This window comes from Kogia breviceps, chromosome 8, assembly GCF_026419965.1.
Source record: "Kogia breviceps isolate mKogBre1 chromosome 8, mKogBre1 haplotype 1, whole genome shotgun sequence".
NCBI classification, from domain to species: Eukaryota; Metazoa; Chordata; class Mammalia; order Artiodactyla; family Physeteridae; genus Kogia; species Kogia breviceps.
The window spans coordinates 41,773,206-41,800,727 of NC_081317.1; the positions used below are offsets into that span (position 1 = coordinate 41,773,206).

A 27,522-nucleotide genomic window follows, 5' to 3' on the forward strand; every position below is an offset into this window, starting at 1 on the left:
TGACTCCAAAGTCCATGTTCAGATACCCTTGCTGCCCTCCCCCACCCAAGTCCAAGAGGTCCAAAACAATTTTGGAGGGTTTCATGATCAAGACATTTCAAATTACAAAACAAAGCCTTGGGGGCTTCCCTGGTGGCGGTGGTTGAGAGTCTGCCTGCCGATGCAGGGGACATGGGTTCGTGCCCCAGTCTGGGAAGATCCCACATGCCACAGAGCGGCTGGGCCCATGAGCCATGGCCGCTGAGCCTGTGCGTCTGGAGCCTGTGGTCCGCAATGGGAGAGGCCACAACAGTGAGAGGCCAGTGTACCACACACACACACACACACACACACACACACAAAAAAAAAAAAACCAACCACAAACAAAGTCTTGCATTATCAGAAAATCTACAAACAACAAATGCTGGAGAGGGTGTGGAGAAAAGGGAACCCTCTTGCACTGTTGGTGGGAATGTAAATTGATAACAGCCACTATGGAGAACAGTATGGATGTTCCTTAAAAAACTAAAAATAGAACTACCATATGACCCAGTAATCCCACTACTGGGCATATACCCAGAGAAAACCATAATTCAAAAAGACACATGCACCCCAATGTTCATTGCAGCACTATTTGCAATAGCCAGGTCATGGAAGCAACCTAAATGCCCATCGACAGATGAGTGGATAAAGAAGTTGTGGTACATATATACAATGGAATATTACTCAGCCATAAAAAGGAACCAAATTGAGTCATTTGTTGAGATGTGGATGGATCTAGAGACTGTCATACAGAGTGAAGTAAGTCAGAAAGAGAAAAACAAATATTTTATATTAACGCATGTATGTGGAACCTAGAAAAATGGTACAGATGAACCGGTTTGCAGGGCAGAAGCTGAGACACAGATGTAGAGAGCAAACGTATGGACACCAAGGGGGGAAATCCGTGGGGGGGTGGGGATGGTGGTGTGATGAATTGGGCAATTGGGATTGACATGTGTACACTGATGATGTGTATAAAATTGATGACTAATAAGAACCTGCTGTATAAAAAAATAAATAAAATTAAATTTAAAAATTAAAAAACAAACAAACAAAATAAAACAAAGCCCTGGGGGACTTCCCTGGTGGCGCAGTGGTTAAGAATCCGCCTGCCAGTGCAGGGGACATGAGTTCAATCTCTGGTCCAGGAAGATCCCACATGCCACGGAGCAACTAAGCCCGTGCGCCACAACTACTGAGCCTGTGCTCTAGAGCCTGTCAGCCACAACTACTGAAGCCCGCGTGCCTAGAGCTTGTGCTCCGCAACAAGAGAAGCCACCGCGATGAGAAGCCCGCACACCGCAACAAAGAGTAGCGCCCACTCGCTGCAACTAGAGAAAGCTCACGTGCTGCAACGAAGACCCAACGCAGCCCAGAAAAAAAAGAAAAGCACTGTTTTTCTGTCCCTCAGGGAGCAAGCGGTGGGGTGTTTTGGAGCCTCAAGGATCTTCAGTATTTTTGCACCCCATTCCTCCTGGGTGCAGGTGTATAGCGGGGCACGCCCACCTCCTCGTAGCAGGGGCACTTCTAAGGACTGCCACCAAGGGGAGTGGGTGGGGGAAGACCGTAAAATACGGAGCAGAATCCGGTCTTCTCAGTCCCTGATCTCAGGTACTGCTGGTCTGGTCCGGTGGGAGCTGATAGCTTGGGCCTCCCGGCTGATGGAACTAGGCTCCACTCTGTGGGGTCCTTGATTGGGTCCGACCTGCACCGAGCCGCTGAGATTCTCCCAGAATTCCGCGACCCTTTTTCCATATGGGAAAAGAGCTAATGAGAGCGTTATACCGAGACGGCCTCAACATCCCCAAATCTGGAGGAAAAGGAATCCCAAGGGCCAGCTCTGTCCCTTTACCCTGCGGCTCGCTCCTTATCATACACATCCCAAATTTAGCCGGCAGGTGCGAGAACCTTAACATTCGACAGCAGCACCTCCCTCCAGAACTACAGTTCCCAGCAGACCTGGGGGAGAGCCCCGCCCGCGTGCGGGTAAGCAACGGTCCAGAGAGGGCGGGCCTGCAGGCGGGGGGCGGAACCGGGAGGCACCGGGCTGGCGGCGGGCCTGAGCTGCCAGGAGCTGGGCACAGAACAGAAGAGGAAGGTGGGGGCTAAGAGGCGTGACCTCAAGTGCGCGTGACAATGTGGGAGGATGGTCGGGCGCCAGGGGCGGAGCTGGACACCGAGACTCAAGACGAGACCGAATGACTGGGGCGTGGCCAAGCAGCCAGGGGGCGGGGCTCGAGGACGGCCTCAGCTGTTCCCAGCTAAGCAGCGCCCCGCGACGCACCGTGGCACTTCAACTTCTGCTAACTTGGAGGGGATCTGCGGGAGCCTCCATTCACCCCCACTTCTGGGGTCACTTCCGTGAGTGCGCCCAGCGGGAAGACGTTGGGGGGTTGCTGAGGGAAAATATTTCCTGAACTTTCGCTCCTACAGATGAGTAGGTGGGGTGAGCCTGGACACCTGGGCCCCTTCGGCCGCGGTTCCCAGCGGGCGACCGCCCTCTTGACCTCAGTCTGTCCTTTCGGACATTATAGCTGCAGCGCTGGGAGTAGGTGTAGAGTATTCCAGGCTGTAGGCTCAGTCACTCTATACGCCCGGATCCGCTCGCTGGGCAGGACGGGGAGAGGGCCCGGATCGAGTTGCCTTTGGCATTTCCACCCCTCACCCTACCCCTGGGAATTGTGTTGGACAAAGGACCCAACGTAGAATGGCCTCCCTTCAGTTGGGCTAGGCCCGACCCTCCCCCTTAGACATGGCTAGGGGCTGGAAGCCAAGACTGAGGTTGACTGTCAAGTGAGGAGAGGCTTGGCTAGGGCAAACCCTACCTGCCAGCGTTGCCTGTGGCTGGCCAGATGGCGGAGGCGGCAGGTTACAGGGGGTCTCTAGCGCCACCGTTAACACCAGAACCACAGTTCCTCCCCCACGGCCCCTGTACCAAATGCCATTAAAATCACCGCTTCCCATCCCCAAGAAGCCTTCCTGGGGCAAGTAGAAGCAACAGTCCTTGGAAATACAGGCCTCACCATGCCCACACCCCCCTGATGGAAGCCTGTCCCACCCTCTTGGCCACAAAGCTCCTTTTCTCTCCTGCATTCAGATAGTCAGTCAGACCATTAGCTAGCTCCCTGTCAGGGTTAAGCTGGGATTTTGGATTCAGGCGACCCTGCTACCTGAGTGACTTCAAACAAGTTCCTTTTTCTGTTTGGGCCACAGTTTCCTCATCTATAAAATGGGCACTGCAGCTGTGCCTCCTATTCAGCATTATTGTTAGGGTTGGATGCCATGGTGTCATTAGGGAGACCAGCAGAGGGCCTCTGGGTTTTTGTCCTTCATCAAAGAACTTCAGAACCCTAGAAAGTAAAAATTCTCAAGACCTAAGTGTTTGAAAAGGCTTTTGAGGTCACCTTGGTGGGCTGGCCATGCCTCCAGGGGTCATGAGATAGGCTGACTTAATATGAAAGTTTTGAGGATGAGCAATCTCTGTCCTACTCAGATATGGACTCTTTCTCCCTAGTCCCTTAGTGCCCAGAATGGGGCCTTGGTTGTCTTGAATGAATTGAATATAAATGTACAGCAGGTCTGGCCTGGGCCACCTAAGGCCTTCTTTGGGTCCTGCTTAGCTTAAGGGCATCCGCTAAAGGCTATGCCTGCATTTTCCAGGAAGGCTTTTCCAGCCTATACCTACAGGAAGGGAAGTCCATAGTAGGTTGGGGGAATTTTGAAGGCTAAGTTGTATGAGATGAGAGGAAGGGAATAAGGGGCTGTTCTAGACTAGCTGGAACTGACCAGTTTAGGGAGTTGGGGGAGGGAGCTCGGAGAATAAGGCCCTGAGATAGAACCTTACTGGGGGGGGGGCATTATGGGGAGCTGTATGTTGACAACTGGGATAAAAATTCCAATCTGTACCTGGCACCTGGCATTCTTGATAATCTCTTCATGGGAGAGGTGGGGGAAGTGAGAACGCTGAGCAATTCTGGTGTCTCCTTGGAAATTGCTGGGGACTTGGAAACAGACACTGGCATCTGGGAGGAGTCTAATTACTGTTTGCCAATCTCCCTCTCTCCTTCCCTCCAGCTGGAGCAGGTGGGCAGCAGGCAGGCTGGCAGTGTATGTCTGTGTATGCACGTGGCTGGTGCTATTTCTTTGCTGGACTCTGCCCTGAGGGCTGAGAGAGGAAGGGTCAGTAGCCTTGAACAGCAGGTTTGGACACACACCTCCTCCCAAGTCTGTGTTTCTCTGTAGTCATATCTGAATCTTTAGCATACAGTATATAAGAGCTGATTGTGTCGTAGGGGGTGTCTGATTGCCAGAGAGCTGGTAGGTGGGGGAGAGAAGTTGGCCAAGATGGGTGGGTGAAGTTTCCTAAAGCAGGTGGCCTGAAGGATTGAGGTTAGGAAAGGAATGAGCTTGGTAGTCATAGGGTAGGCTTGGCTGAAAATGGAATCAGAAGGACAGGTGAGACCATGTATGCCTTGGACTTAAATTTGCAAAGCTTACACTTCTGAACTTCATCATGGGGGTCATGAGCAGCTCCCTAAACTAGGGGGAGATGTAATCTGATAAGTGTTTTAGAAAGATCACTATGGTTGCTGTGAGCAGAAGGCATTGGAGGAGAACAAGTTGAAAGCAGGAAGGCCTACCCGGGAGGTGTTGCAACGATACAGGGGAGAAATGACAGTGCTCTAACTAGGGTAGGGGCAAACAGGACAGTGGGTGAGTGCTAGAGACAAAGCCAGAAGGTAGCTGGCCCACAGATGTGGTGCTGGGAGCAGAGCAGGAAGGTGGGCAGGGAAATGGACTTGGTGATCCTGATGGCTGAGAGCAGAGTGGAGTTTGAGAGCAAAGAGAGGGAGATGTGAGAAGCCACCAAGCCCCCATGCTAGGCTCCTGACCCCAGTCCTAAAGTCCAAACCCAACCTTGCCCCCCCTCCAAACCAGGCCCTTGGACTGAGTCTGGCTTTGAGTATCTTCTCTAATCTCCAGATTTAATATGGCTTCTGACTCAAGATTAAATTCCATGCCTGAACTGTTCCCCTTCATCTCTCCTCTCCCGCTCCCCACTCAGGGACCCAGCCTCCTGCTGTGTCAGAGGTCTTAAGGAGCTGGCTTGCTTATCCCCCCTCTCCCACCATGGCCACATCTCTGGGAAACGAGGCCCTCTCCAGATTCCTCCCCTTCTCTTCAGCCTGAACTGTCCCCATGTGTGATCCAGGGAGGCCTGATTAATTCTGTGATCCTGGACAGCTCCCTGACCCTGTCTGGGTTTGTTCCTCCACCAGGAAAATGGTGATGAATATCATCTGACCCTCCCCTTCAGAGTCCTGACTAATTTTGGCAAACAGTGGGGCCCATGAGAAAGGGTAGGTAAAATGCAGACAGAACGACCTGATAAGGGTAAAGCCCTTACGTCCCAGTATACACTTTCCCAAAATATACACTTCTTTCTTGTGGCAGCAAATGTAAATACTATGGAATGAGAAGGCTCAGTTCCACCTCTCTCTTCCCCTTCCTGACTCAGGCAGGCCAAGGTCAGACGGGCTTTGCCGGGTGGCCCCACTGCCTGTTCCTTCCTTAACTGGGGGCTGATGCCCCAGAATCCTCAGGAAAAGAGCCAGGCCTACCCCCGCCGCCGCCCTGGGACCCACACAGGTCGTAAGAGCCCCGAGGCCGTCGCAGCTGCAACCATGTACACCTTCTTGCCTGACAACTTCTCGCCTACCAAGCCCAAACCGTCCAAAGAGCTGAAGCCGCTGCTGGGCTCCGCAGTGCTGGGGCTGCTGCTGGTGTTGGCCGCGGTGGTGGCCTGGTGCTACTACAGCGCCTCTCTACGCAAGGCGGAACGCCTGCGCGCCGAGCTGCTGGACCTCAACCGCGGCGGCTTCTCCATTCGCAACCAGAAGGGCGAGCAGGTCTTCCGCCTGGCCTTCCGCTCGGGCGCATTGGACCTCGATTCCTGCAGCCGCGACGGCGCCCGGCTTGCCTGCTCTCGCACAGCAGATGGGCGCCCGCTGCACTTCTTCATCCAGACTGTGCGGCCCAAGGACACGGTCATGTGCTACCGCGTGCGCTGGGAGGAGGAGGCGCCGGGGCGCGCGGTGGAGCACGCCATGTTTCTGGGAGACGCGGGGGCGCACTGGTACGGCGGCGCGGAGATGAAGACCCAGCACTGGCCCATCCGCCTGGACGGCCAGCAAGAGCCTCAGCCCTTTGTCACCAGCGACGTCTACTCTTCCGACGCCGCATTTGGAGGCATCCTCGAGCGCTACTGGCTGTCATCGCGCGCGGCTGCCATCAAGGTCAACGACTCAGTGCCCTTCCACCTGGGCTGGAACAGCACGGAGCGCTCTCTGCGGCTGCAGGCACGCTACCACGACACGCCCTACAAGCCGCCCGCCGGCCGCGCTGCTGCGCCCGAGCTCAGCTACCGCGTGTGCGTCGGCTCCGATGTCACTTCCATCCACAAGTACATGGTGCGGCGCTATTTCAACAAGCCATCGAGGGTGCCAGCGCCTGAGGCCTTCCGGGACCCTATCTGGTCCACGTGGGTGCTGTACGGGCGCTCGGTGAACCAGGACAAGGTGCAGCGTTTCGCTCAGCAAATACGCCAGCACCGCTTCAACAGCAGCCATCTGGAAATCGACGACATGTACACGCCTGCCTATGGCGACTTCGACTTCGACGAGACCAAGTTTCCCAACGCCAGCGACATGTTCCGCCGCCTGCGCGACGCTGGCTTTCGCGTCACGCTCTGGGTGCACCCGTTTGTCAACTACAACTCATCGTGCTTTGGCGAAGGCGTGGAGCGCGAGCTGTTTGTGCGTGAACCCACGGGCCGTCTGCCTGCTCTCGTGCGCTGGTGGAATGGCATCGGCGCCGTGCTCGACTTCACGCGCCCGGAGGCCCGCGACTGGTTTCAGGGGCATCTGCGGCGACTGCGTTCGCGCTACGCCGTGGCCTCCTTCAAGTTCGACGCTGGAGAGGTCAGCTATTTGCCGCGGGATTTCAGCACCTACAGGCCGCTGTCCGACCCCAACATATGGAGCCGGCGCTACACAGAGATGGCGCTGCCTTTCTTCTCACTGGCCGAGGTCCGTGTGGGCTACCAGTCACAGAACATCTCGTGCTTCTTCCGCCTGGTGGACCGCGACTCGGTGTGGGGCTACGATCTGGGGCTGCGCTCGCTCATCCCCGCCGTGCTCACTGTCAGCATGCTCGGCTACCCATTCATCCTGCCCGATATGGTGGGTGGCAACGCGGTGTCTGAGCGCACAGTGAGCGGCGGCGATGTGCCCGAGCGCGAGCTCTACGTGCGCTGGCTGGAAGTAGCCGCCTTCATGCCAGCTATGCAGTTCTCCATTCCACCCTGGCGGTACGACGCCGAAGTGGTGGCCATCGCGCACAAGTTCACTGCACTGAGGGCCTCACTCGTGGCGCCGCTGTTGCTTGAGCTGGCTGGTGAGGTCACTGACACGGGAGACCCCATCGTGCGCCCCCTCTGGTGGATCGCGCCCGGCGACGAGACGGCGCACCGCATCGACTCACAGTTCCTTATCGGAGACACACTGCTTGTGGCGCCGGTACTGGAGCCAGGCAAGCAGGAGCGGGACGTCTACCTGCCCGCAGGCAAGTGGCGCAGCTATAAGGGTGAGCTTTTCGACAAGACACCAGTGCTGCTCACGGATTACCCCGTTGACCTGGATGAGGTCGCGTACTTCATCTGGGCATCCTGACCCAGCCCAGGACCCAGAAACCCCATAGCCCTAACCGCAGTCTTCATGTAGACCTCTAACCCTGCATCACAGCCACACCGGGTATCCCCAGGAAGTCCCCACTTCTGTACCACCCACTAAGTGGGTACTGAAGTAAATGTGCTGGAGCCGCTTCTGTAGGGCCAGGGGAGAAGATGCTAAAGCAACCTCCCACTCCAGTGCACAATCCTAACAGCCCTCTTTCTCTCCATACTCACTCCAGTCTACAGAAACCTCTTCCCTGGGCTGGGGGCAAGAGAGCACAGAGGAAAAAGGTCAGCTCTCTTCCTGTTAAACACGGTTGGGTTTTAAAAGCACAGAGAGAAACCTCACCCTCCATCCTGGCCTGAGTGGCCATCTTTGCCCTTCTGAGGTGGTGACTTGATCCTCTTTAAGGTCCCCAAATAGCCGCCAGCCACACTTAGAAAGGGCACATTTTCAGTGTTGGAAGCCAGGTCCTGAGTCCCCAGCACTGGCCTGACCTGTGGCTGACCTGGTCCCACCCCAGCTGGCGAGAAGAGACAGAGGTACTTGGCCAACTGACAAGGAGGCAGGAGGTCCCCTCCCAAAGGACAGGTGGACTAGGCTCGGCACAGAGCCATCATCATTGTCCCTCATTTGTGAAGACCTCCTAACACCGCACTTATGCATCTGTGTACACACATGGTTCAGCCTTGGGCCAGGGCCACTGCCTGATGGGCAAAGACTTGCAAAGCCATGCAGGCCAGACTTGAAGCCTTAACTCAAGAACGTGTGTGTGTGTGTGTGTGTGTGTGTGTGTGTGTGTGTGTGTGTGTGTGTGTGTGAGAGAGAGAGAGAGAGAGACAGAGAGAGAGACACAGAGAGACAGAGAAAGAGAGAGAGAGGGAGAGAGGCACCATATGTCCCTGGTGCAGTACCTCCGAGGCTGCATAAGCCTGGAGGGAGAGAGCAGGGAGCAAATTTGAGGTTTTGATTGTTGACTTGGTCCCTTCCTAGGTGATGTCTCTGGGACTCTAGTAGGAAATAAACAGTCCTTTCCAGATTCCTCAGCTGCCTCACTCCCTGCACACTTGAGGTGTGGCTTAAAAGGGAGTGATGTTAGGGACTTCCCTGGCAGTCCAGTGGTTAGGACTCTGTGCTTCCATTGCAGGGGGCACAGGTTCGATCCCTGGTCTGGGAACCCCACAAGTGGGGGGGGTGCAGCCAGAAATAGGAAGAAAAAGGGGGAGGGAGCGATGTTCTTATTCTGGTAGTGGCATGCTTTAGCACAAAAACTACCGTGCACATTGACACCTACAAATATACATACAGGGTAAGGTCTTTCATTTTAGCCATTTTCCCTTTCTAAGAAAAGCAACCTCAGCCAGAGTGAGTTTCTCCTGACTTTGCAGCTGAGTCTGGGGAAGGAGTGGCTTGCCAGATGGGGGAGGTGGGAAACAGGGCAGGGCTCAGCTTCCAGTAATGGCTTGGACAGCAAAATCAGTCCCTCACCCCATAGAGAATGCACCTCTTTGCCCACTTCTCCACCCCCTCTATTTTCTCAGTGTGAAGAATGCTATGCTAATGAAAGTTTAGGAGCACTCACCCATGATTCTACCACTCATCTTCAAGCTGTAAGCTGCTTAACCTCACTGAGCCTGTTTCTTCATATGTAAAATGGTGATAATAATGCTACCTCCCAGGTTGTTAAGGGAATTATAAGCACATTTATATAAGGTGCCTAGCACAAGTAGGTGCTCAATAAAAGCTAATATAATGTGGGGTTTTTTTTTTCTTGTTTAAAAATAACATGGATTTTTCCAGGCCCCAGCTCCCAGCCCAACTGGCTTCCTCTGGGCCTGCATGTGACACTCTCTTCCCAAACCTCTGCACATAGCACCCAGTTGAACTCTGAGTTTGTGACCCGAGGGACACTGTGATCCAGGAGAGAGGCAAGAGAAGAGACATCTGAAGTGGAATGTCAGGAGCCAGGGGTCACCAGGAGATGGGGAGTAAATGGAATTAGCTTCCCTCTCCTTTTTGTCAAGAGCATTTACTGATCAGTATTCAGTGATGAGCCTCCCTGGGCCCTGGTGCACAGCCATGGGCTGTGTGTGGAGTGACTGTAGAAGGAGGGCACCCAGGCTGGGTCCTGGAAACTTCCCTAAATGGCTAGAGAGCAATACTCACACTTGAATGGCCCTCCACTTGCTATGCAGTCTGAAGCCAGTTGACCTAACCTCTCGAGCCTTGGTTTCTTCATCTTTAAAATAGAATTTCTAGGATTCACTGAGATGTGTCTGTAAAGTACTTATGCAAAAATTGGCAAAGAGTGTCAAATAAATGGTAACTCCTATCAACTCTTAATTCTAAACAAGGAACAAAGAAAAACTCTGCCTAAAACTGATACTGTACCCTTTTGGGTAGCCTCTAGCCACATGTCACTTCTTAAATTTAATTTTAAAATTAATTAAAATTAAACATCATTAAGAATCCAGTTCTTCAGGCACACTAGCCACATTTCAAGTGTTCAAAAGCCCTGTGTGACTAGTGGCTCACATATTGGACAGTGCAGATTATAGAACACTTCCATAGTTGCATAAAGTTCTATACCAAGTAGTAGTGTGCTGTATGAGATGGCATGGGAGTTGAGGTTGGGTAAAGTAATCTGGAAGGCCTAAGTTATCAGGCATGGAGGAGGAGTACCCTTTAGAAGGGCACTGATGGAATTCCCTGGAGGTCCAGTGGTTAGGACTCCGCAATTCCACTGCAGGGGGCCCGGGTTTGATCCCTGGTCGCTGAGGAACTAAGATTCCCACATGCCATGTGGTGTGGCCAATTAAAGAAAAAAAAGATCTGAAGTGAAGTCAAATAAAATGTTAAGAATTTTAGAAGGGCATTGAGGGCAGGCAGCTTAGATGGGGGAGGGGACACACCATGCCCACTGAACACTCACTGTGTGCTGGGACAGGGCCAAAGGGAAGAGTGCCCTTGACTGGCCAAATCCCAGCAAACTAGCCCTTGGCTTGCAATCTGGTTTCTAATCTGGCCTCTGCCACTGACCTTGTTAATCACAAAAGCACAGATGAACAAGCTAAAACAGTGAGAGAGGAGGGCACTGGCCTGAATCACACAGAAGATTAGTACCCAAGACTGGACTGGAACCTGGTGGTCTGTAGCTAGAAGCCTAGAATCTCCCGCCCAGTCTTCACCCATCTTTCAACAGCCTGGGCCAGCCCCGGCGTATACATATCCAAGGCTGGGGAGCCACTGAAATGTGTGTCTCTGAAGCTGCCACCCAATGGGCCTGATTCTAGGCCAACAAGTGTTTCCCCTTCCCCTACTGACAACAAAAAAGAGAGGTTCAAAAAGTTGGGCAGCAGTGGCTGAAATGGTAGGAACCATGAGAAAGAGCTGGCCTTGGGATGGGGAAGGGGAGGGAAGTGGACTAGAAGCTACCTCCACCCGTTTGCTAGGATGCCAGAAACTCTGCCCTCTTAGAGCCTTGTCCAACCCCCCCATCTCTGCCAGCACCTCTTGTACATTCCAAATTTCTCTCTCTCTCTCTCTGTACATCTGGGTGGGGAAGGAGGGCTGCCCCTCCTCCATGGAGCTTCCAGTAGCTTTGTCATGGCCAGAGTTCCCCACTGGTCTTTTCTGTACCCCTGGGCTGGGGGTGGGGGTGAGGAGGCTGGTATGCAGCAACAGGGAGCTTCCTTCTCCAGAGGTAATGGGGAGGGACTGAGTGGCCACTGCAGGAAATCTGGGACTGGGGCCTAACACCCCCATTCTGTGACCGTGTGTACCCTAAGAGTCTGCCTCCGTTTCCCTTTTAGCACTCTATGAATCAGCTAAACCCTGGCCAAGCCCTCTCTCTAAGACCAAGATGTGAATTTTCTGGGAGGATCTTTGCTCTTGTTCCCCCAGATATGGACAAAGTATCCCTCACCCTGGTTGGCTACAGAGCAAGTAAGTCTTCTTTTGTTGTCCCTCACCAAGATTTCTGGTCCCTTCACTCTTCCTCAAGTCCAAGGCCAATGTTGACCTCTCATCCCCTGGCCACTACCCCATGTCAGATCTTATCAGTTCTAGCCTGGACCATTGCAGTGGACTCCTAATCTTTCTACTCTTGAACCCTTCAATTCAATTCACATAGCAGCCAAGGAAATCTTTCTGAAATTCGATCAGGTCATTTAGGAAAAAAATTCAAGCTCTGATGTTCAAGACCTCTAAGATCTAAATCCTTCTCTCCCCTCCCCTAATGGGTGAGGGGGGTCAAAAGGTACAAATTTTCAGTTATAAAATAAATAAGTCAGGGGGGTGTAATGTACAGCATGGTGGCTATAGTTAATAATACTGTAATGCATATTTCAAAGGTAGGAGAGTGGATCTTGAATGGGCTCATTACAAGAAAATAATTTTTTTATAACTGTATATTGTGATGGCTGTTAACTGGACTTACTGTGGTGATCATTTAGCAATATATACAAATATCGAATAGGGGAGATCTAAATCCACTTCTGCTTCTGTTTTGCTCACACACACATACTTATGAGCATATTCTGAAAAGCATTTGAAGAAGTACTCCCTACCTTCTGTTCTGGGAACAGCTGCACAGCCCATCCCTGCAAGGGGAGGCCTGCCCAGACCCAGCCTTGAAGAAAACCACAGGGGCAACTGGGTGATTTCCTTTCCTGCCATTGTCCGACTCAGTGGGACTTCTGCTGACACCCTCCCCTCTCTGGTACACACCCCAGCTCCCAAGGAGCAACATGGCTTTTATCTTCAGGCTGGCCATTTACTTTATCATGCCCAAGGATCTTTCCAGCAGCTTGAGGGGAGGAGAGAATTTTTTTTCAATGTACTTTACCATTTTAATGGACTATAGGGGAAAAGAGAGACTGAATTTTTTTTTAATTGAGGGGTCAGTGACATAACATTATATTAGTTTCAGGTATACAACATAAATGATTCGATATTTGTATATATTGCTAAATGATCACCACAGCAAGTCCAGTTAACAGCCATCACCATACACAGTTACAAATTTTTTTCTTGTAATGAGACCCTTCAAGATCCACTCTCCTACCTTTGAAATATGCACTACAGTATTATTAACTATAGTCACCATGCTGTACATTACACCCCCATGACTTATTCATTTTATAACTGAAAATTTGTACCTTTTGACGCCCCTCACCCATTAGAGGAAGGGAGAATTCTTGGCCTTATGAGACAAGCCCTAAGTCTGGCTGCGGGGGGCGGGGTGTGTGTGTCAGGGGAGTGGGGTAAAACTGAAGGAGAAGAGGCTCTGTCCCTGGGGGTTCCCAGTCTGAAGAACAGGAAGAGGCTGTGCCTCTATACTCAGTATCCTAGTGCTGTTTTTTCCCTCCATAGCCCCCTTTCCCCTCCTCAGGGGGTCTTGCTGAGCACTTCCTGTTACACAATGGGGAGCTGCAGGAGGGGTAGGAGGGGAAAGGAAGTGAAGGGGGAGGGTTAGGCAGAAGGCTGAGAGCAAGCCTCACTGGAAACCTGTAGCACAACCTCCAGAGGGCAGCGGCGGGGCTGGAACGGCCCTCCTCTAGAAGGTTAAGGGACCCGTTGGGCCACAGGCTGGACTGATGGAGAAGTCAGCCTCTGCTCCTCAAACGTGGGGTCCCACCTGGGGTCCCACACCAGCACGAGCATTTCCATTTAAATTCTACCATTAAAAACACCCTTATACTTTCATTCCTTTGGGTCTTCAATTCAGCAAACAACTGCTTACTGCGGGGGTGTAAGGTATTGCTTTTGGATGTCAAGAGGGCATTTTGGTTTTCCAGAGCCTCTATCAAATGCCCGCAGGAGCTTCCCTGGTGACGCAGTGGTTAAGAATCCGCCTGCCAATGCAGGGGACATGGGTTCGAGCCCTGGTCCGGGAAGATCCCACATGCCGCGGAGCAACAAAGCCCGTGTGTCACAACTACTGAGCCTGCGCTCTAGAGCCCGTGAGCTATAACTGCTGAGCCCACGCGCCACAGCTACTGAAGCCCACGCGCCTAGAGCCCATGCTCTGCAACAAGAGAAGCCACCGCAATGAGAAGCCCGCACACCGCAACGAAGAGTGACCCCCGCTCACCGCAACTAGAGGAAGTCCACGCACAGCAACTAAGACCCAATGCAACCAAATATAAATAATAAATTTTTAAAAAAATGCCCCCAGGAGGGGGCAACTTAAAACCACCCTTGTGGGGATTAGTTCATTAGATGCTTCTTCACCCTGGGGTGGTGCAGGTGGTAGTGGGGAAAACATGTGGAATTCCAAGAGAAGCCTTTTTGGGTGTAGGTGGAGATAGGATGGTGTTTATAGGGTGAGTGGTTATTAGGGAAGCTTCCAGGAGGAGATGCTCTGCAGCTTGGAGGGCCTTAGATTGAAGGGGAAATTGCAGTCTTAGCCCTATAGCCTTTGAACAAGCCTGGGTGGCCGAAAGCAAAGTGGTGATGACAACAAAGCCTACTCGCCTGCTACATCCCAATCTCGGTTCCACTCTCTCCCTCCCTCATCCACCGCCCATAACATGCCCCAGTCCCACCTTTCTGTCAATTCATCCTACAAAGTGAACACCTGAATGCAGTTTATGGGCTCCCCCCACCCCCGCCACCCTGCCCCACCTTCTCCAAAGTACCTGTGTTTTTATTTTTTATTTATTTTTTATTTTTTTTGTGATACGCGGGCCTCTCACTGTTGTGGCCTCTCCCATTGCGGAGCACAGGCTCCGGACGCCCAGGCTCAGTGGCCATGGCTCACGGGCCCAGGGGCCCAGCCGCTCCGCGGCATGTGGGATCTTCCCGGACCGGGACACAAACCCGCGTCCCCTGCCTCGGCAGGTGGACTCTCAACCACTGCGCCACCAGGGAAGTCCAGTACCTGTGTTTTAATGGAAAACTTTGTAAGTAAGTCCCAGAAGAATGACTCCAAAGCTGTACAAGATATTCTAAGGCAGAGTCTTCCCTCTGGCACCTCATCCTCAAAGGACCTCACATACAGGCAACTGCCAGGACCATCTACCTTCTTAAGCCTCAATATCCTCAGCTAAAAAAGTGAGCAGCAGAATCAGGTCATTTTCCAGGTCCCTTCCAACTCTGATGTATGAGGTCTTAACATTTTGAGATTCCACAGACTCCCATGCTGAGTGCACAGGGCCAGCCGGCCCTTGTTAGTCTGTGGCTTGGCACCACTGCCCAGCAAGCACTTATTAACTCAGTGGGATGTGGTCCCTGCTGGCCTGGAAGGAGAGCACTAAGCTCCAAAAACTTCCTGTAGCAGGCCTCCTTCGGGGAGTGCTGCTCCAAGGGGTGAGGAACAAAACCATTCAGGTCCCTGGCAGGGCTCCAGAATCCTGTTTGCTAGTACTTTTGCCCTGTCTGCATGGAGAACCAGTGACTGAAAACATCTGGAGGCCTGATCGAAGACCTGGATGACTTCTCTCTCCTTCCTCTGGGGGTGGCTGTTCTTGACCCTGGTAATCCAGGTTGACCTTTGCCAATGCCCCTTCCCATCCAACCTTCTGCACTTCACTGGACAACAACCCTCTAATGAAATCCACATGAATCCAGCTGCTAACAGCTCCTGGAAGGGCTGTAGGATCTAACACCTGCCCTGCATTCCTTGAGCCCTAGTAGCAAGGGGAAAGAGGGCTGAGACCCAGCTCTTGCGGCTCGGGATCTTACAGTTGAATTGTGGAAAAAGGGAGCAGATGGGAAGAGAGAAGTGCCAATGATGAGGGCTTGCTAAAGGCGGGGAAGGCAGCTGCAGGCGAGGAATGCACGGGGTAGTGACAGGGCTGCCGGGTGGCCCAGCTGAGCCCCCCAGGCTCAGGCCTGCCCCTTGCCAGTGGCCTCAGTCATGCTGACAACCACGCTGACCCTGGGAGTCAGGACTGGGCTGGGAGGTTGGAGTGTATGTGTCACTGACCTGGTGGCCCAGGGTTGCCTGTCCTTCTCTTCCCTGTTGTGACTGGGGATTTGTTCCAATGTTCCTTGGGTCTCGAATTATCTTAGGAAATATTTACTGAGCACCTATAACATATGTGCCTGGTGCCAGGGAAAGATACATTAGCAAGTACAGTTGTCCTTCGTTATCCGCGGAGGATTGGTTTGAGGACCCACGGAGGATACCAAATTCCAAGGATGTTTGAGTCCCACCGTCGGCCCTCGATATCCGCGGATATGGTGGGCTGATTGTATAGCAGACTCCATTCCTGCTCTCCAGTCCCACTCGCTTGTATATCCTGTCCGCTACAAGTCACTACGTCTCAGGTACACTGGTGTGGTGGGGTGAGGATGCTTGGAGGTCCAGAGGCAGGAGAGCCACCCAGCAGTTTTGGGTCTCTCTGATTCTGACTCCGTCCCTCAGCTTCTCTGGGGTACGGTGCTTGAACACAGGATTCCCTCCAGCTAAGGTCAGAGCTCTGATTCACTCTAGCTTTTCTACCCACCCAAGGCAAGAGCCCATGAAATAAATACAGCAGGTTAGAAGGAGAGATAAGCTGCTTGAGGTTTATTCATAAAGTATAAGGATGCACTCACTGGGCTTGGCCATTTTTTTTTTTTTAAAACTCCTTTCCCTTCCTTTCCACCCAGCTGAGATTTTTGCTTGCTCTTCTCTGAGGGTCCTCAGCTGATTTTACCAGCCTGTCTGCAATCTGCTATAATGAGCCAAAGACCAGCACAGGCTTCCCTGGAAGCAAAGGTAGTTCACCTCAGAAGCCCTCAAGGATCCTACGGAGGCAAAAGACCCTGATCTGGTCAGTTCAGACCACTGTGGAGCAGAGAAACTGGTGTCCTTCCTGGAGCACCGCCTTCATCTCCTTGAACTGAGCCAACTGGCAGGCCTCCTGCAGCCCCAGCCAGCGATAGGCCTGGTGCTCGTGGGAGAGACGGACCTCCACGTCGTAGTCCTTTACCTCCGCCAGCCAGTAGATGACGGTTTTAGGCTTCTCCCTGGCCACATAATTAAGCTCCCTTCTGAATCCCTCAATGATGGTCAGCTGGCCTGCTTCTATGCCTGCTTCTTCCTGAGCCTCCCGAAGGGCTGTTTCCAAGTCACTTTCTCCTGGTTCCACATGGCCTGGTTAGGAGAAAAGAAGAGGAGGTGGACATAATCTTCAACAAAGCTGGATTTTCCAGGTCAGATGATTTAAATCTGGGGTCTCTGGCGACTTTTCTAGGTGTTGCTAAGCTTTGGTAATATCCTAACATGCCTAGGGATGGGGTACAGGGCAGGCAGTGTCTGGCTCTGTGGTGTCTGCGCAATCTGTCTTCCCCACCCCATCTTCTCTACAGAGAGTGAAACAAACCATATACTTGGCAAGTCTGGTCTAGAATACTGCTCTTCCTTGGTGAGAGAGACAGCCTCCCTCAGACCTCTATTTTTCTTTGGAGTTCTCTTCATCCCATATTCTCAGGGAGAACTTCCCTGGGACACCTTAACGTGATTTTCCCAAGGAGGGGCAGTCCTTTCTTGCCAGGTGGGAGCTGGCTGAAGAGGGAGCACTTCACCTACAGTGCACAGTGAAGACTTAAACACTGTCTGCAGTTGGTCCCTGAAGTCCCAGGGCCAACAGTCTGTCTCCGAACCCTGCACCGAGGCACCGGCAGCTGTTTCCAAGTAGCTATCAAGGCTCTTCCAAATTGTTTTCATCTTTCTAACTGAGCAAGGCCAGATTCCCGTTTCATAGGGAAAGTCCTGATGGGAACTTAGACTAAGGACAAGCTGAGAGCCAGTTCTAAGAAAATTTGTTGGCAAGGCCCAAACCCAAGCAGACAACTGCCAAGAAACTGTTGTAAGAGAACTTGAAGCTCTGCAGAATGGGAGCAGCCCTCAGCTTTGCCTCAAGCCCTCCCTGCAAATTCTCAGCTTCCCTAGGGGGTTCCAAGAAGGCCTGGGAGGGGTCTGGCAGCCTTGGTCAACACATGGCTCCAGCAAGTTGCTGGGGGCCTCCTGGTTCAGGAGCTCATAGAGAGCAGAAATTCTTAGCTGTTCTCTTCTTAGTTCAAAGACAGGGCTACATCCTATCCTCCTCCATCCCAGGGGTCCTCAGAGCAGTGCCCTGAGTCAGCTGCTGCTGCACAGCTCCCACAGAAAGCAGCCAGGAGTTTGGACTTAAAAGCCCATTTTCATTCACGGCTGCTAGGGAATTTTCTCTGTATAGCACCTCATATAGCCACAGACACAAAGACAGGTAGGTAATGCACCAGGGGAGGAAGGTGGGAGGAATGCTGATGGTGAGGCAGGTGACGCTGATCCAGGATGCCCGACCTTCCCTCAGAACTGTGTGGGAGTCTCTGAGCACACCCTGCCCAGAAGCATCTATTCAGCACTCTGCCCATAGGTGTTAACAGGGTAACTTCTCCCCCAGGCCCAAGCAGGGAAAAATTCAGAGAGGTCCTTTGAAATCTTGCAGTGAGAGGGACCGTGCAGTGTGCTCAGGTGATCAGGAGGCAAGTGTGAATATTCCTATTCATAGTATCTGTGACACTTCTGTCTCTTTTTTTTTTTCACCTTGTTTCTCCTCAGTGAAACTTGAATGTGCAAATTATATTTCCTATTCCCACTTCCTGGTTTTCCTCCAACCCTGGAGTCTTGTTCACCCCTCCCAACCCCACTTGCTCCTTTCTCTCTGGGGGCTGTTCACTATGGGCTCCTGACCTGTAGCCCAGTAATAACTTGACCCCAAAGTCCCCAATTCCAAGCCCAGTGCCTCTTCCCCTACCCAGCCGTTCACCACAGAGGCTCTGGTGACTGATGCAAGAAAACCAGGTGTTATGACTTCCCTGGCAGTCCAGTGGTTAAGACACCGTGCTTTCACTGCAGGGGGCACGGGTTCAGTCCCTGGTCGGGAACTAAGATCCCACATGCTGCATGGCGCGGAGAAGAGGGAAAAAAAAAGGAAAGAAAACCAGGTCTTGCTTCTGCCCTGGAATTCAGCCACAGAGTTCTATTTCCAGTTCTTCTCTGGCCTGGCATGGAGACTTTGTAAGTAGAAAGGATCAAGAGCTCCTGCCCCCACCCCCACCCCCTCCTGCTACACAATCACTGGGAAGCAAGCCTTGCAGGGTGCCTGGCAGGGTGGATTTCTGAACAGTGCTTGGCATTTCCCCAAAGCCCGCCCCTCTGGCCTGGCACCTTTGGGAGGAGTCCAGTGATGAATGCCATCTGATGCCTGCAGCAGTAGAAATTCAATCGCAGTGTTGTCCATCTTGGGAATGAGACATCTTCGGAAGATGATCAAGCCACATGCTCTCAGGGCCATGGTCTATCTGAAGGAGTAACAAATGAGATGTTCGAAGTTACACAAAACAGGAAGATCCATACTGGGGGGCAGCACTCTGGTGCTGCGGAGTAGCACAGACCAGCTAACAGTGACCTCATCACTTACAGATAAAGGCAGCATGCTGAGAACCAATGGGGGAAAACCAGGAGTCAGAGACAGGCCTTTGTGTGTAACTGCAGGACCTTGGTCCCTACCTGTTAGTGTAGCTCTAGCCCAACTCCTCTAGGTCTCCCAGCTAAAACAAGGCTGGCATGTGTATGTAGAGACTGGAGATCCTCAGAAGCAACCCCACTGAAACTGGAGAGATGCGGAGAATGGGAGATATGCAGTACAATATTATCATCAAATTCACAATCCCATTTCCCTCAGCCTCCAACCTGAGTCTCTGGAGCAAAGAGACTCCAACAATGTGGTTTCTGATGGCTCAGAGGGGTCACTTAGGAAGGGTAGCTTAGTGTACTAAAAATTTATTATTGATTTTTTTTCAATCTTTTATCCGTTTTGGAATGTTATACATTCACATGGTTCAAAACTCGAAGTATAAAAGGGAACACATGGTAGAAAGTCTCTTTCCTACCCCATCAGAGGTGAACTGGCAGAGTAGTCAAGAGTGTGAACCTGGAGCCTGGGTTCAAGTTCTGGCTCTGCCACTTATTCACTGTGTGATTAGCTCCTAAGCCTGTTTCCATATCTGTAAGACAGGATAGTAACAGCTCTACTGTAAAGAGCTGCTATGAGGATTACATGACTTAATTTTTGTAAAGTGCTTTAGAACAGTGCTTGGAATGTCATCTCAATAGATTTCATTACACACAGAAAAATGTCTGAAGGATACACATCATTAATACTGTTTTCTGGGGGGATGAGATTATGGGGAGACTTCCATTTTCTGCTCCATATATATCTGTATTATTTGGAATTTACAGAGAACATTTATTATTTTTATAATCAGAAATATAATGAAGACAGACTTTTTTAGTCTTTTCCATTTAGCCTTTTTTCCATTTCAGAAAAAAAATGTCAACAACAACAAAAGACAGGAAGGGAGTAGGAATATCTGCAGAAGTGAAAAATTCATCATCTGAAGGAGTAATCAAAGTAACAAAAAATATGGAAGATCCTTTATGTCAAGCCCTGCAAAAGAAAAACTTGTACCATTTGTTCACTCGACAAATATTTATTGAGTACTTACTATGTACCAAGTACTGTGCTTGGCCTTTGCCCTCACAAGAATATAGAATATAGTGGTTTTTTTTTTTTTTTTTTTTTGCAGTAGCGGGCCTCTCACTGTTGTGGCCCCTCCCTTTGCGGAGCGTAGGCTCAGCGGCCATGGCTCACGGGCCCAGCCACTCTGCGGCACGTGGGATCCTCCCAGACTGGGACACGAACCGGCTTCCCCTGCGTCGGCAGGCCGACTCTCAACCACTGCGCCACCAGGGAGGCCCTAGAATATAGTTTATATTCTAGTGGAAGAGGCAGACTTTAATCAAATAGTTAAGCAAATTTAAAAATAATTGCCAATAAGGTATGTGCTCCAAAGGGGAAATGTGTGATTGGTAACTTAACCCTGACTGAGGGATCAAGGAATGCTTCTTGGAAGAAAGGACGTTTGAGCAGAGAAGTAAAGGATGAGTAGGAGGTAAGCTGTCAAAGGGAAAGAGGAGAGAAAATATGTTCCAGGTAGAGGGAACAGCATTGGCATAGGTTCCGAGGTGAGACAGCAGAACTGAAAGAAAACCAGGTGTCTCAAATGCAGTAGAGGCCTGAGAGAGTGGCCCAGGCAGGGAGAGGCCCGAGTCGGAGGGTCTCATCTCCAAGATTCCAGAGCCAAAGAAGGAGCTGGTGCTCATAGGTGGCAGAGCTGATGCTGAAAGGGTGGCTGGAGTAGACGCTGATGGTCTCCATGGGCCCCTTGTTGGTGCTCAATCAAGATGAGCTTGCTTTGTCAAAGGCATAAAAATCAGACCCAAATCACAACCTGTTCCAGGGCAATTCTCAGGACTACCAACAGATGGTAATGTTACTCTAGAGAACAGTGGTTCCTTACTCAAAAAACCAAGCACACCCAACACTGTGACCTTTCCAAACCTTTCTACACCTGTAATGAGAGTTTTTAAGGATTGGAAATAATCTCAAAATAGGTTTTTGAAATGGTCTGTGCTCTCATTTACTGTTGGTGGGAGATTAAATTAGCATATCCCCTTAGCAGGACAATTTGGTAATAATTATCAAAACATAAAATGCACATTCCCTTAGACCCGGGAATTCCAATTCTAGGCATACTGACATATAGAAATACATGTTTAAGATGTACACACACACACAAAAAGAAAAAAAGGGCAGAAGCAAATATCCATCAATATGGGAATGGTTAAATAAGTACAGTATTTCATCTATATGATGGAAGATTATGAGGCCTTTAAAAAAATCAGGTAGAGTCAGATGTGTTGCTTGTAAAGATTTTCAGTGGAAAAAGAATGGCTCATAACAGTATGTAAAGTATGGTTCTTTTTGAGTTTAAAATTCATATGTAAACTGGTATCAGGCTTTTACTAAATATGGTGTTCTGTTTCCCTGGTCTCCCCATTTATGCTGAGAACGTTCCTTATTCTGGAAGCCAGAAGGAACCCTGTCACCAAAGAACTGGTGAAGCAAGATTTCAAATGACTGGTTCCAGGTTTAGGCAGAAACAGGTACCTGATCCCATGCTTTCCTATCAAGATGCTCAGAAAGTATTAGCAAGTCATAGGTGTAGGGCACCTTGCCCCTGCTTTGAGTGGAGTCCCATGAAATGGATGTTGGAACCCCTCAATAAGCTTAGGGATCTCAGACAAGTGAGCACAGTGCCCTCCCTCCACACCACTGCTATCGCCAATACAGCATGAGGAAACAAAGATGCTGCATGGGGGGGACCAAGAAAGACAGTCCTGGGGTGGCCATGTGGAACTACTGGGGAGAGGGGAGCAGGCCAATATTTTCCTATGGGGAGGAGGCTTAGGTTACTGACAGGGGTGCACCCAGCAAAAATGCATCTCAGTAGATACCAGTATTCAGCAGTGACCACATCTAAGAAGCAGACTGACCAATGGTTCATCTTGATGGAACAAGAAGAGGTAGGATCAGATAGATGCTCACTTTCTATGCTCTGCACCCACAGAGAGGACAGAAAGGCAGAACTCCTATTTGCCCTTCAATTGCTTGGCTTGAGCCAGCTGTCCTCTAGAATTTCTCCTTCCTTCCCCATCCATTTAACTACCTCCTCATCCTTTCAGCAACAGCTCAGATGTCACCTCTTCTGTGAAGCCTTCTGGCTTCTAATCATTCCATCTTCTGGGCCTTTAACATGGCTTGAATAATCTTCTACTGTAGGGTTTGATAAGAGAAACAGAACACTATGAGCAAGAGTAAAGTAAGACTTTAGTATAGGGATTAGACCTTGTCCAATTAGGAAGTTGATGGAGAAATCCACACAACTCTGTCACTTCTGCATCTGATATTAGGCCTGAAGTCTCTGTAAGTCGGTGAGGCCAGCAGTTGGGAAGGAAAGCTGCCTGTGTAGTGGAAGAGAGAAAGAACTGGAACCTGTGAGAACAAATCGACTTCTGTTCACTGTCTCCAAGCTCACTGATTCCAGTGAGTTGCAGGAGAAGCAAAGGCCCTTTGCCACAGAGCTGAACGTACATCTAGCCTAGGACTCTCAGAGCAGCTGAAGGAGGAGATTCGGCAGGAGTTAGGGAGCTGCAGGCCTGGGTGCTGTCCTGCACTACCAAGGTGAGACAGCAGATCAGTGTCAAAAGGTATGCACTGCCACCATGCCCGGTATCCTTCACAGTGTACTGGCTGCTACTTCACTTCAGTTTTCCAAATCTTGCACAAAATTTTCTTGAGGTCAACCCCAACTAGAACCATACAGAAAGGGAATCCTGGGAAACTCGGTTCCAGCTCAGCTAAGTGGACACAGTACAAAGCCACCACAAGCACGCATGCCTAGTATGGTAAATCTCTGTCTGTACCTCTGGCAGGTAAGAGCCAGACTATGAGCTGTCTCCTGGGACCCAGCACAGCAGCTCTCAACAGATGTTCATTGACTCAACAGAACTGTCTCCCCACCTCCCACTCAAACAAATGTTCAGGGTACGTTCTGGGACTTTGGGAAATAGCCCAGTGTTTTCCTGAGGAGTGCCATTTACATAAAAGTCAATGGAGCTATTGTTGGAGGCTTTCTGTTTTTCTGGAGACCACGGAGCTGAAACTGTCCTGGGGTTTGAAAGTAGCCAGATTTCTTTCTCTCTCCCTCATACACACACACACACACACACACACACACACACACACACACGTTTTGGCACGCACAAACTCTGAGTGGATTCAAACCTCAGGGGGTTAAAGAACACAGTGTCTAATATGCAAAGATGCCTGCAGCCAGGATTGCGGAGGTGAGAACTCCAGGCTGACAGCAGGCAATTCACACTTCAGAAAAGTGGCAAAGTGCCTTAGGTGGTTAAAAAAACCTGAACAAAAAAACCCTCAATGTCATCGAAGGTTCCAGAAGCTAACGAAAAGTACTCTTGGCTTTCTCTATAGATACAATTCTCTCACAGCCTAGGAGGTTCAGGACTTAGGTGCCAAAAAATAATTCACAGATAAATGGCTATACTGATGTGCTGTGTTCCAATATTTTCATAAAATTAATCAGAGTGCTACTGCAAGCATAGTTCAACCCCCAAAGCCCTCATAAATGTACCTTTACATACAGAAAGAGCTCTCCAAATCCTACCCCCCGACTTGTTCCTCCTAGTGTAAAATACCTCTAGCACAAACAGTATTTCATCCCACCATGTTATCAATTAAGCATCTACCCTGTGCAAGGTTCTTCACGTGTATCTTTTCTAATGCTCAAGACAACTCTTCACAACAAGCATTATTATCTCCAGTTTACGATGAGGAAACTGAGATTCAGGAAGTTTAAAATACTTGCCCAAAGGCATAGCTGGTCTGTGAATGCTGAGATTTGAATTCAAGTAAGTCTAACTCCAAAATCTGTATTTTTTTCCCTTTATACTGCTTTGCTTAACTGTGAAAGAGCAGGGCACAAATAGCCCTGAGAGAGAGGACACGAAAATGATTTATAAAATCATTTCCAGTTCCAAAATTCCCACACTTTGATCTCTATTCACATGGAGGATTTTAAAGACGTCTAACTGGACTCCTTTCCACAGAAGAGGTTTTAGTTGGAGGGTGGCATAGATGATGGTCTTGGTGCCCAAAAACAACCCTGGAGGGGTAAAGTGTAGTCTGAGGCTCCTAAACTTTGTGTCTCTGATAAAGGTTTCTATGCCTCTTCTGCTTTTTTTCTGGGAAGCAGGAACCTATAACCAAACATTCAAAACCATACCCAGTAGCCTGAGGGTTCCCAAGCACCAAGTACTGGGGACACACTGGATGCTAGCCTTGGGTAAGCACACAAATTCCTAACTTAGGGCACTGGTGTCCCGAAAATTTGCCCAGGCCACTCCACTGAGAGGAGGAAGGCCAACTCTGCCTGCCACAAGCAACTTTGTGACTGCTCATCTTTCCCTCACTTCCCACATCACAATGGTCTTTTCTCCAATTCTCCAAGTCCCTTCTTCCCTTTCAAAGGAATGGACAGAAATGAGGCTCCCATCTTTGAATAAAGCTCTCTCTTATAACAACAATAAAAAGATAAAACTAAAAAGAAAGAAAAAAGCTCCCAACTACCATAAATTGAATAAATTGACAAAGAAAATGTTCCCTCAACTGCACCTTTCCCTGGACATCTGCCACTCTCTTTTCTCACAGAGACCAAGCTGCTGAGTCATCTTGCTATCTTTGCTATTTGGCTGAGGGAGGAAACAGGAGATTTCACCTGTAATGACATGAATATTGGCTTCTAGGATGAAGCCAAGTCAGACAAGGTTGGGACAAAAATAATTTCTAGTGAAGGAGATCTGTTAAGTGGCCTATTAGTGCCATCTGCTGTACAATTCTGGAAAGCAAACATGGGGAATTGTAATACTAGAGCCTGAAAGGATTCATTCGCTCATCTAATGTCTGTTGAGTGTGTCCCATGCGACAGGCAGTGTAATAGGATTGAAGAGTAGATAGGGGAAAAAAAAAAAGAGTAGATAGGAAGCTGAACACTAGTGAAAGTGGAAGATGTTTAAACAGACAAGTTACCAAATGTGCTTTTTGCATCACAAGGGTTATGTGTAAGATGTAAATGTAGCAAAGAAGGGGTGATATCTTTACGTCAAGGGGTACGCCAAAAGGATTTTGAGGGATGACTAGGAGTTTACCAAGCAGATAAAGGTGGCAAGGGGCACTCCAGGCCAAGGAAGGAGTGTGAGCAAAGACCCTCAAGGACAAGATGACATTCCATTGATAAAACTTAGTTTCTATCCCGTAGGCAATGAGGAGCCTTGGACTGGTTTTGGACATGGCTGTAATATGGTTAGGTTGACATTTTACAGAGACATTCTGACAGCAAGGAAAGTGGAGAAACAATTAGAAGGCAAGGAGGCCAACCAGTTACAAGCCTGTTGCCAACAGTCCAGATGACAAATGATACAGAGTCAAATTAAGGCAGAGGCAGTGAGAAAGGAGAAGAAGGGATGAATTTGAGAGGTCTCAAAGAGAAAATCAACACTATTTGATGTTTCATTGTCCAAGGGAGAGGGAAAGGGAGAGGTTTTTGGTTTGAGTGACTAGTTAGAAGTAGGAGTAGAATGTATGCAAATGATTCCTGTTTGGGACAAGTTGAATTTGAAGTGCTATAGACTACCCACAAAGTAAATGGACACATGCGTCTAGAGTTCAGTGATCACCTCATCCCATCTCTTCATTTCCCAAGGCTGAAATTTCCTGTTAGAGAAAGATTTTGCTTCCTCTGTAGGTATCTCTGCAGCCCACCTCCCTCCATTTGGGTAAAGCTGCTTGTACATCTGGTATTCCAAGTATTTTCATCCTCTTTCAGTCAGAAACAGCACGGCACAACACAGAAAAGCATGGCTGGCTTTGCAGTGAGACTTAGCTCCCTAATTTAACAGTGTCTTACTTTGAGCAAAATACTTAACTTTTCTAGGCCTCATTTTCCTCATCTTACAAACAAGGAAACAACAACCTACTATTCACAATTGCTGTAGAGTTTTAAATAAATAATGTATATGTAGGGTCTGACATAGATGTACTGAATATATGAGTCACGCTTACCCCTGTTATCATACAAGATTATCAGAAAGCTTCTCTATGTTATGTTTTAAGGGCATGCTCTTAGCTTTTATTGACAGTTGAATCAAGAAATGGCTTTTCACATTTTCTGCAAAACTACCGGTGATCACACCATGTATATCCCTGATGGCCCCACAAGATAAATTCCTCTTGATATAGCTACTAGGAAGAAATTCCACTCTTTTGAAGAATGTATTGCTTCCTGAATTATTATTTATTTAACTGACAAGTTTTGAACTAAATTGGGTACTCAGTTATATCTGCTGGCTCCATTGGCTAGTATATTTGCTTGTTTCTATTATGAAGACAATAGCTATCATTTTTGGAAGAGTTACTACTTGTCAGGCATTGTGCCAAGTGCTTTACCTTTGTTATTTCACTTAATCTTCACAACAACCCCACGAGGCACTACTGCCAGTTTTCAGAAGAGGAAAAAGGAAATTACAGCTCAGACATGTGTCTGGGTAGTGACTCAAAAGCAGATCTGCCTGTCTCCCAACATCATTGCTCTCAACCTCGACTCTACATTAGCTACATTTGCCTATTTGATTGCATTCAGTTTACTTTGTCATTCACATATTTTCCCCTTAGGAGATATAATAAATACATAAGGGTCCAAACCAAACCACAACAAGGAAAAAAAGTTATCTTTTTAGGTAGTGGGACTCTCGTGTGACTTTCTTTACTTCTGCTATAATTGCCACGATATTATCCATTCAATAAATGAAGCAATTAGAAAATATAAAACCACTTTTGGAAAGTAGACAGGGCTTAAAAGATAACAACAATGTTAAAACTGAGGCCCAAGGAGGGGAAGGAATGGCCCTCCGGTCGCTGGGCCCTATACCCGGAACTCTGGGCTTCCGACGACCCACCCGATCACCACTTGCATGAGGGCAAGCAAGGCTCGCGGGGCCACTGATCCCTTCTCCCTACGCATATAGGAAAACTGAGGTCCTGCGACCATCTGGGGCCTGGCCTAACCACGCCCCACTGCCAGCTTGGAGGAGGGAACGTTCACCTCTGACTCTACAGCGACGGGAGGTTAGTCAGCTGGAGACTCCCATATCTCCGAGCCTCAGTTCCACCTTGGAGAACTAAAGCCAGTCGCCCCTCTCTAATGTTACTCACCTTCCGAAGTGGAAGCAGGCAGGAGGCGGGGCTTGAACGGAGACCGGGGGTACGTCGACCAATCCGGAGAGCTCCATTGAGCTTTGGGCGACCAACAG

General features: G+C 49.7%; 3 protein-coding genes across 6 annotated transcripts in view; 2 read left to right on the top strand and 1 right to left on the bottom strand.

Annotated features, from left to right (window-relative positions):
* Positions 1 to 2,070: 2,070 nt before the first annotated feature.
* On the top strand, positions 2,071 to 13,949 carry MYORG (myogenesis regulating glycosidase). 3 transcript variants are annotated; one of them, XR_009337059.2, is made up of 4 exons: positions 2,071 to 2,382; positions 5,540 to 7,644; positions 11,567 to 11,699; positions 13,553 to 13,949. XR_009337059.2 is itself a non-coding variant. In XM_059072781.2 (2 exons), the coding sequence occupies exons 1-2, from the start codon at positions 2,168 to 2,170 to the stop codon at positions 7,749 to 7,751; spliced, it is 2,427 nt and encodes an 808-aa protein (XP_058928764.2). In that variant the 5' UTR covers positions 2,073 to 2,167; the 3' UTR covers positions 7,752 to 9,511. The 3 variants fall into 3 exon arrangements, 2 of the variants coding, with proteins under 2 accessions (XP_058928764.2, XP_066897407.1); XM_059072781.2 differs by lacking the exons at positions 11,567 to 11,699; positions 13,553 to 13,949 and having other exon boundaries at positions 2,073 to 2,382; positions 5,540 to 9,511; XM_067041306.1 differs by lacking the exons at positions 11,567 to 11,699; positions 13,553 to 13,949 and having other exon boundaries at positions 2,237 to 2,382; positions 5,544 to 9,511.
* Positions 13,950 to 16,241: 2,292 nt separating this feature from the next.
* On the bottom strand, positions 16,242 to 27,511 carry NUDT2 (nudix hydrolase 2). The gene is made up of 3 exons (XM_059072824.2): positions 27,425 to 27,511; positions 18,898 to 19,031; positions 16,242 to 16,839 (listed from the first exon to the last, which is right to left on the bottom strand). The coding sequence occupies exons 2-3, from the start codon at positions 19,022 to 19,024 to the stop codon at positions 16,523 to 16,525; spliced, it is 444 nt and encodes a 147-aa protein (XP_058928807.1). The 5' UTR covers positions 19,025 to 19,031; positions 27,425 to 27,511; the 3' UTR covers positions 16,242 to 16,522.
* The window catches only part of KIF24 (kinesin family member 24), a 70,979-nt gene continuing 60,211 nt past the window's right edge, over positions 16,755 to 27,522 (top strand). The window contains exon 1 of one of the 2 annotated variants that reach the window (XM_067041307.1): positions 16,755 to 16,898. The gene's annotated coding sequence lies outside the window, so the exon portion shown is untranslated. The remainder of the gene's footprint in view (positions 16,899 to 27,522) is intronic. The other variant, XM_067041309.1, reaches the window with a different exon arrangement.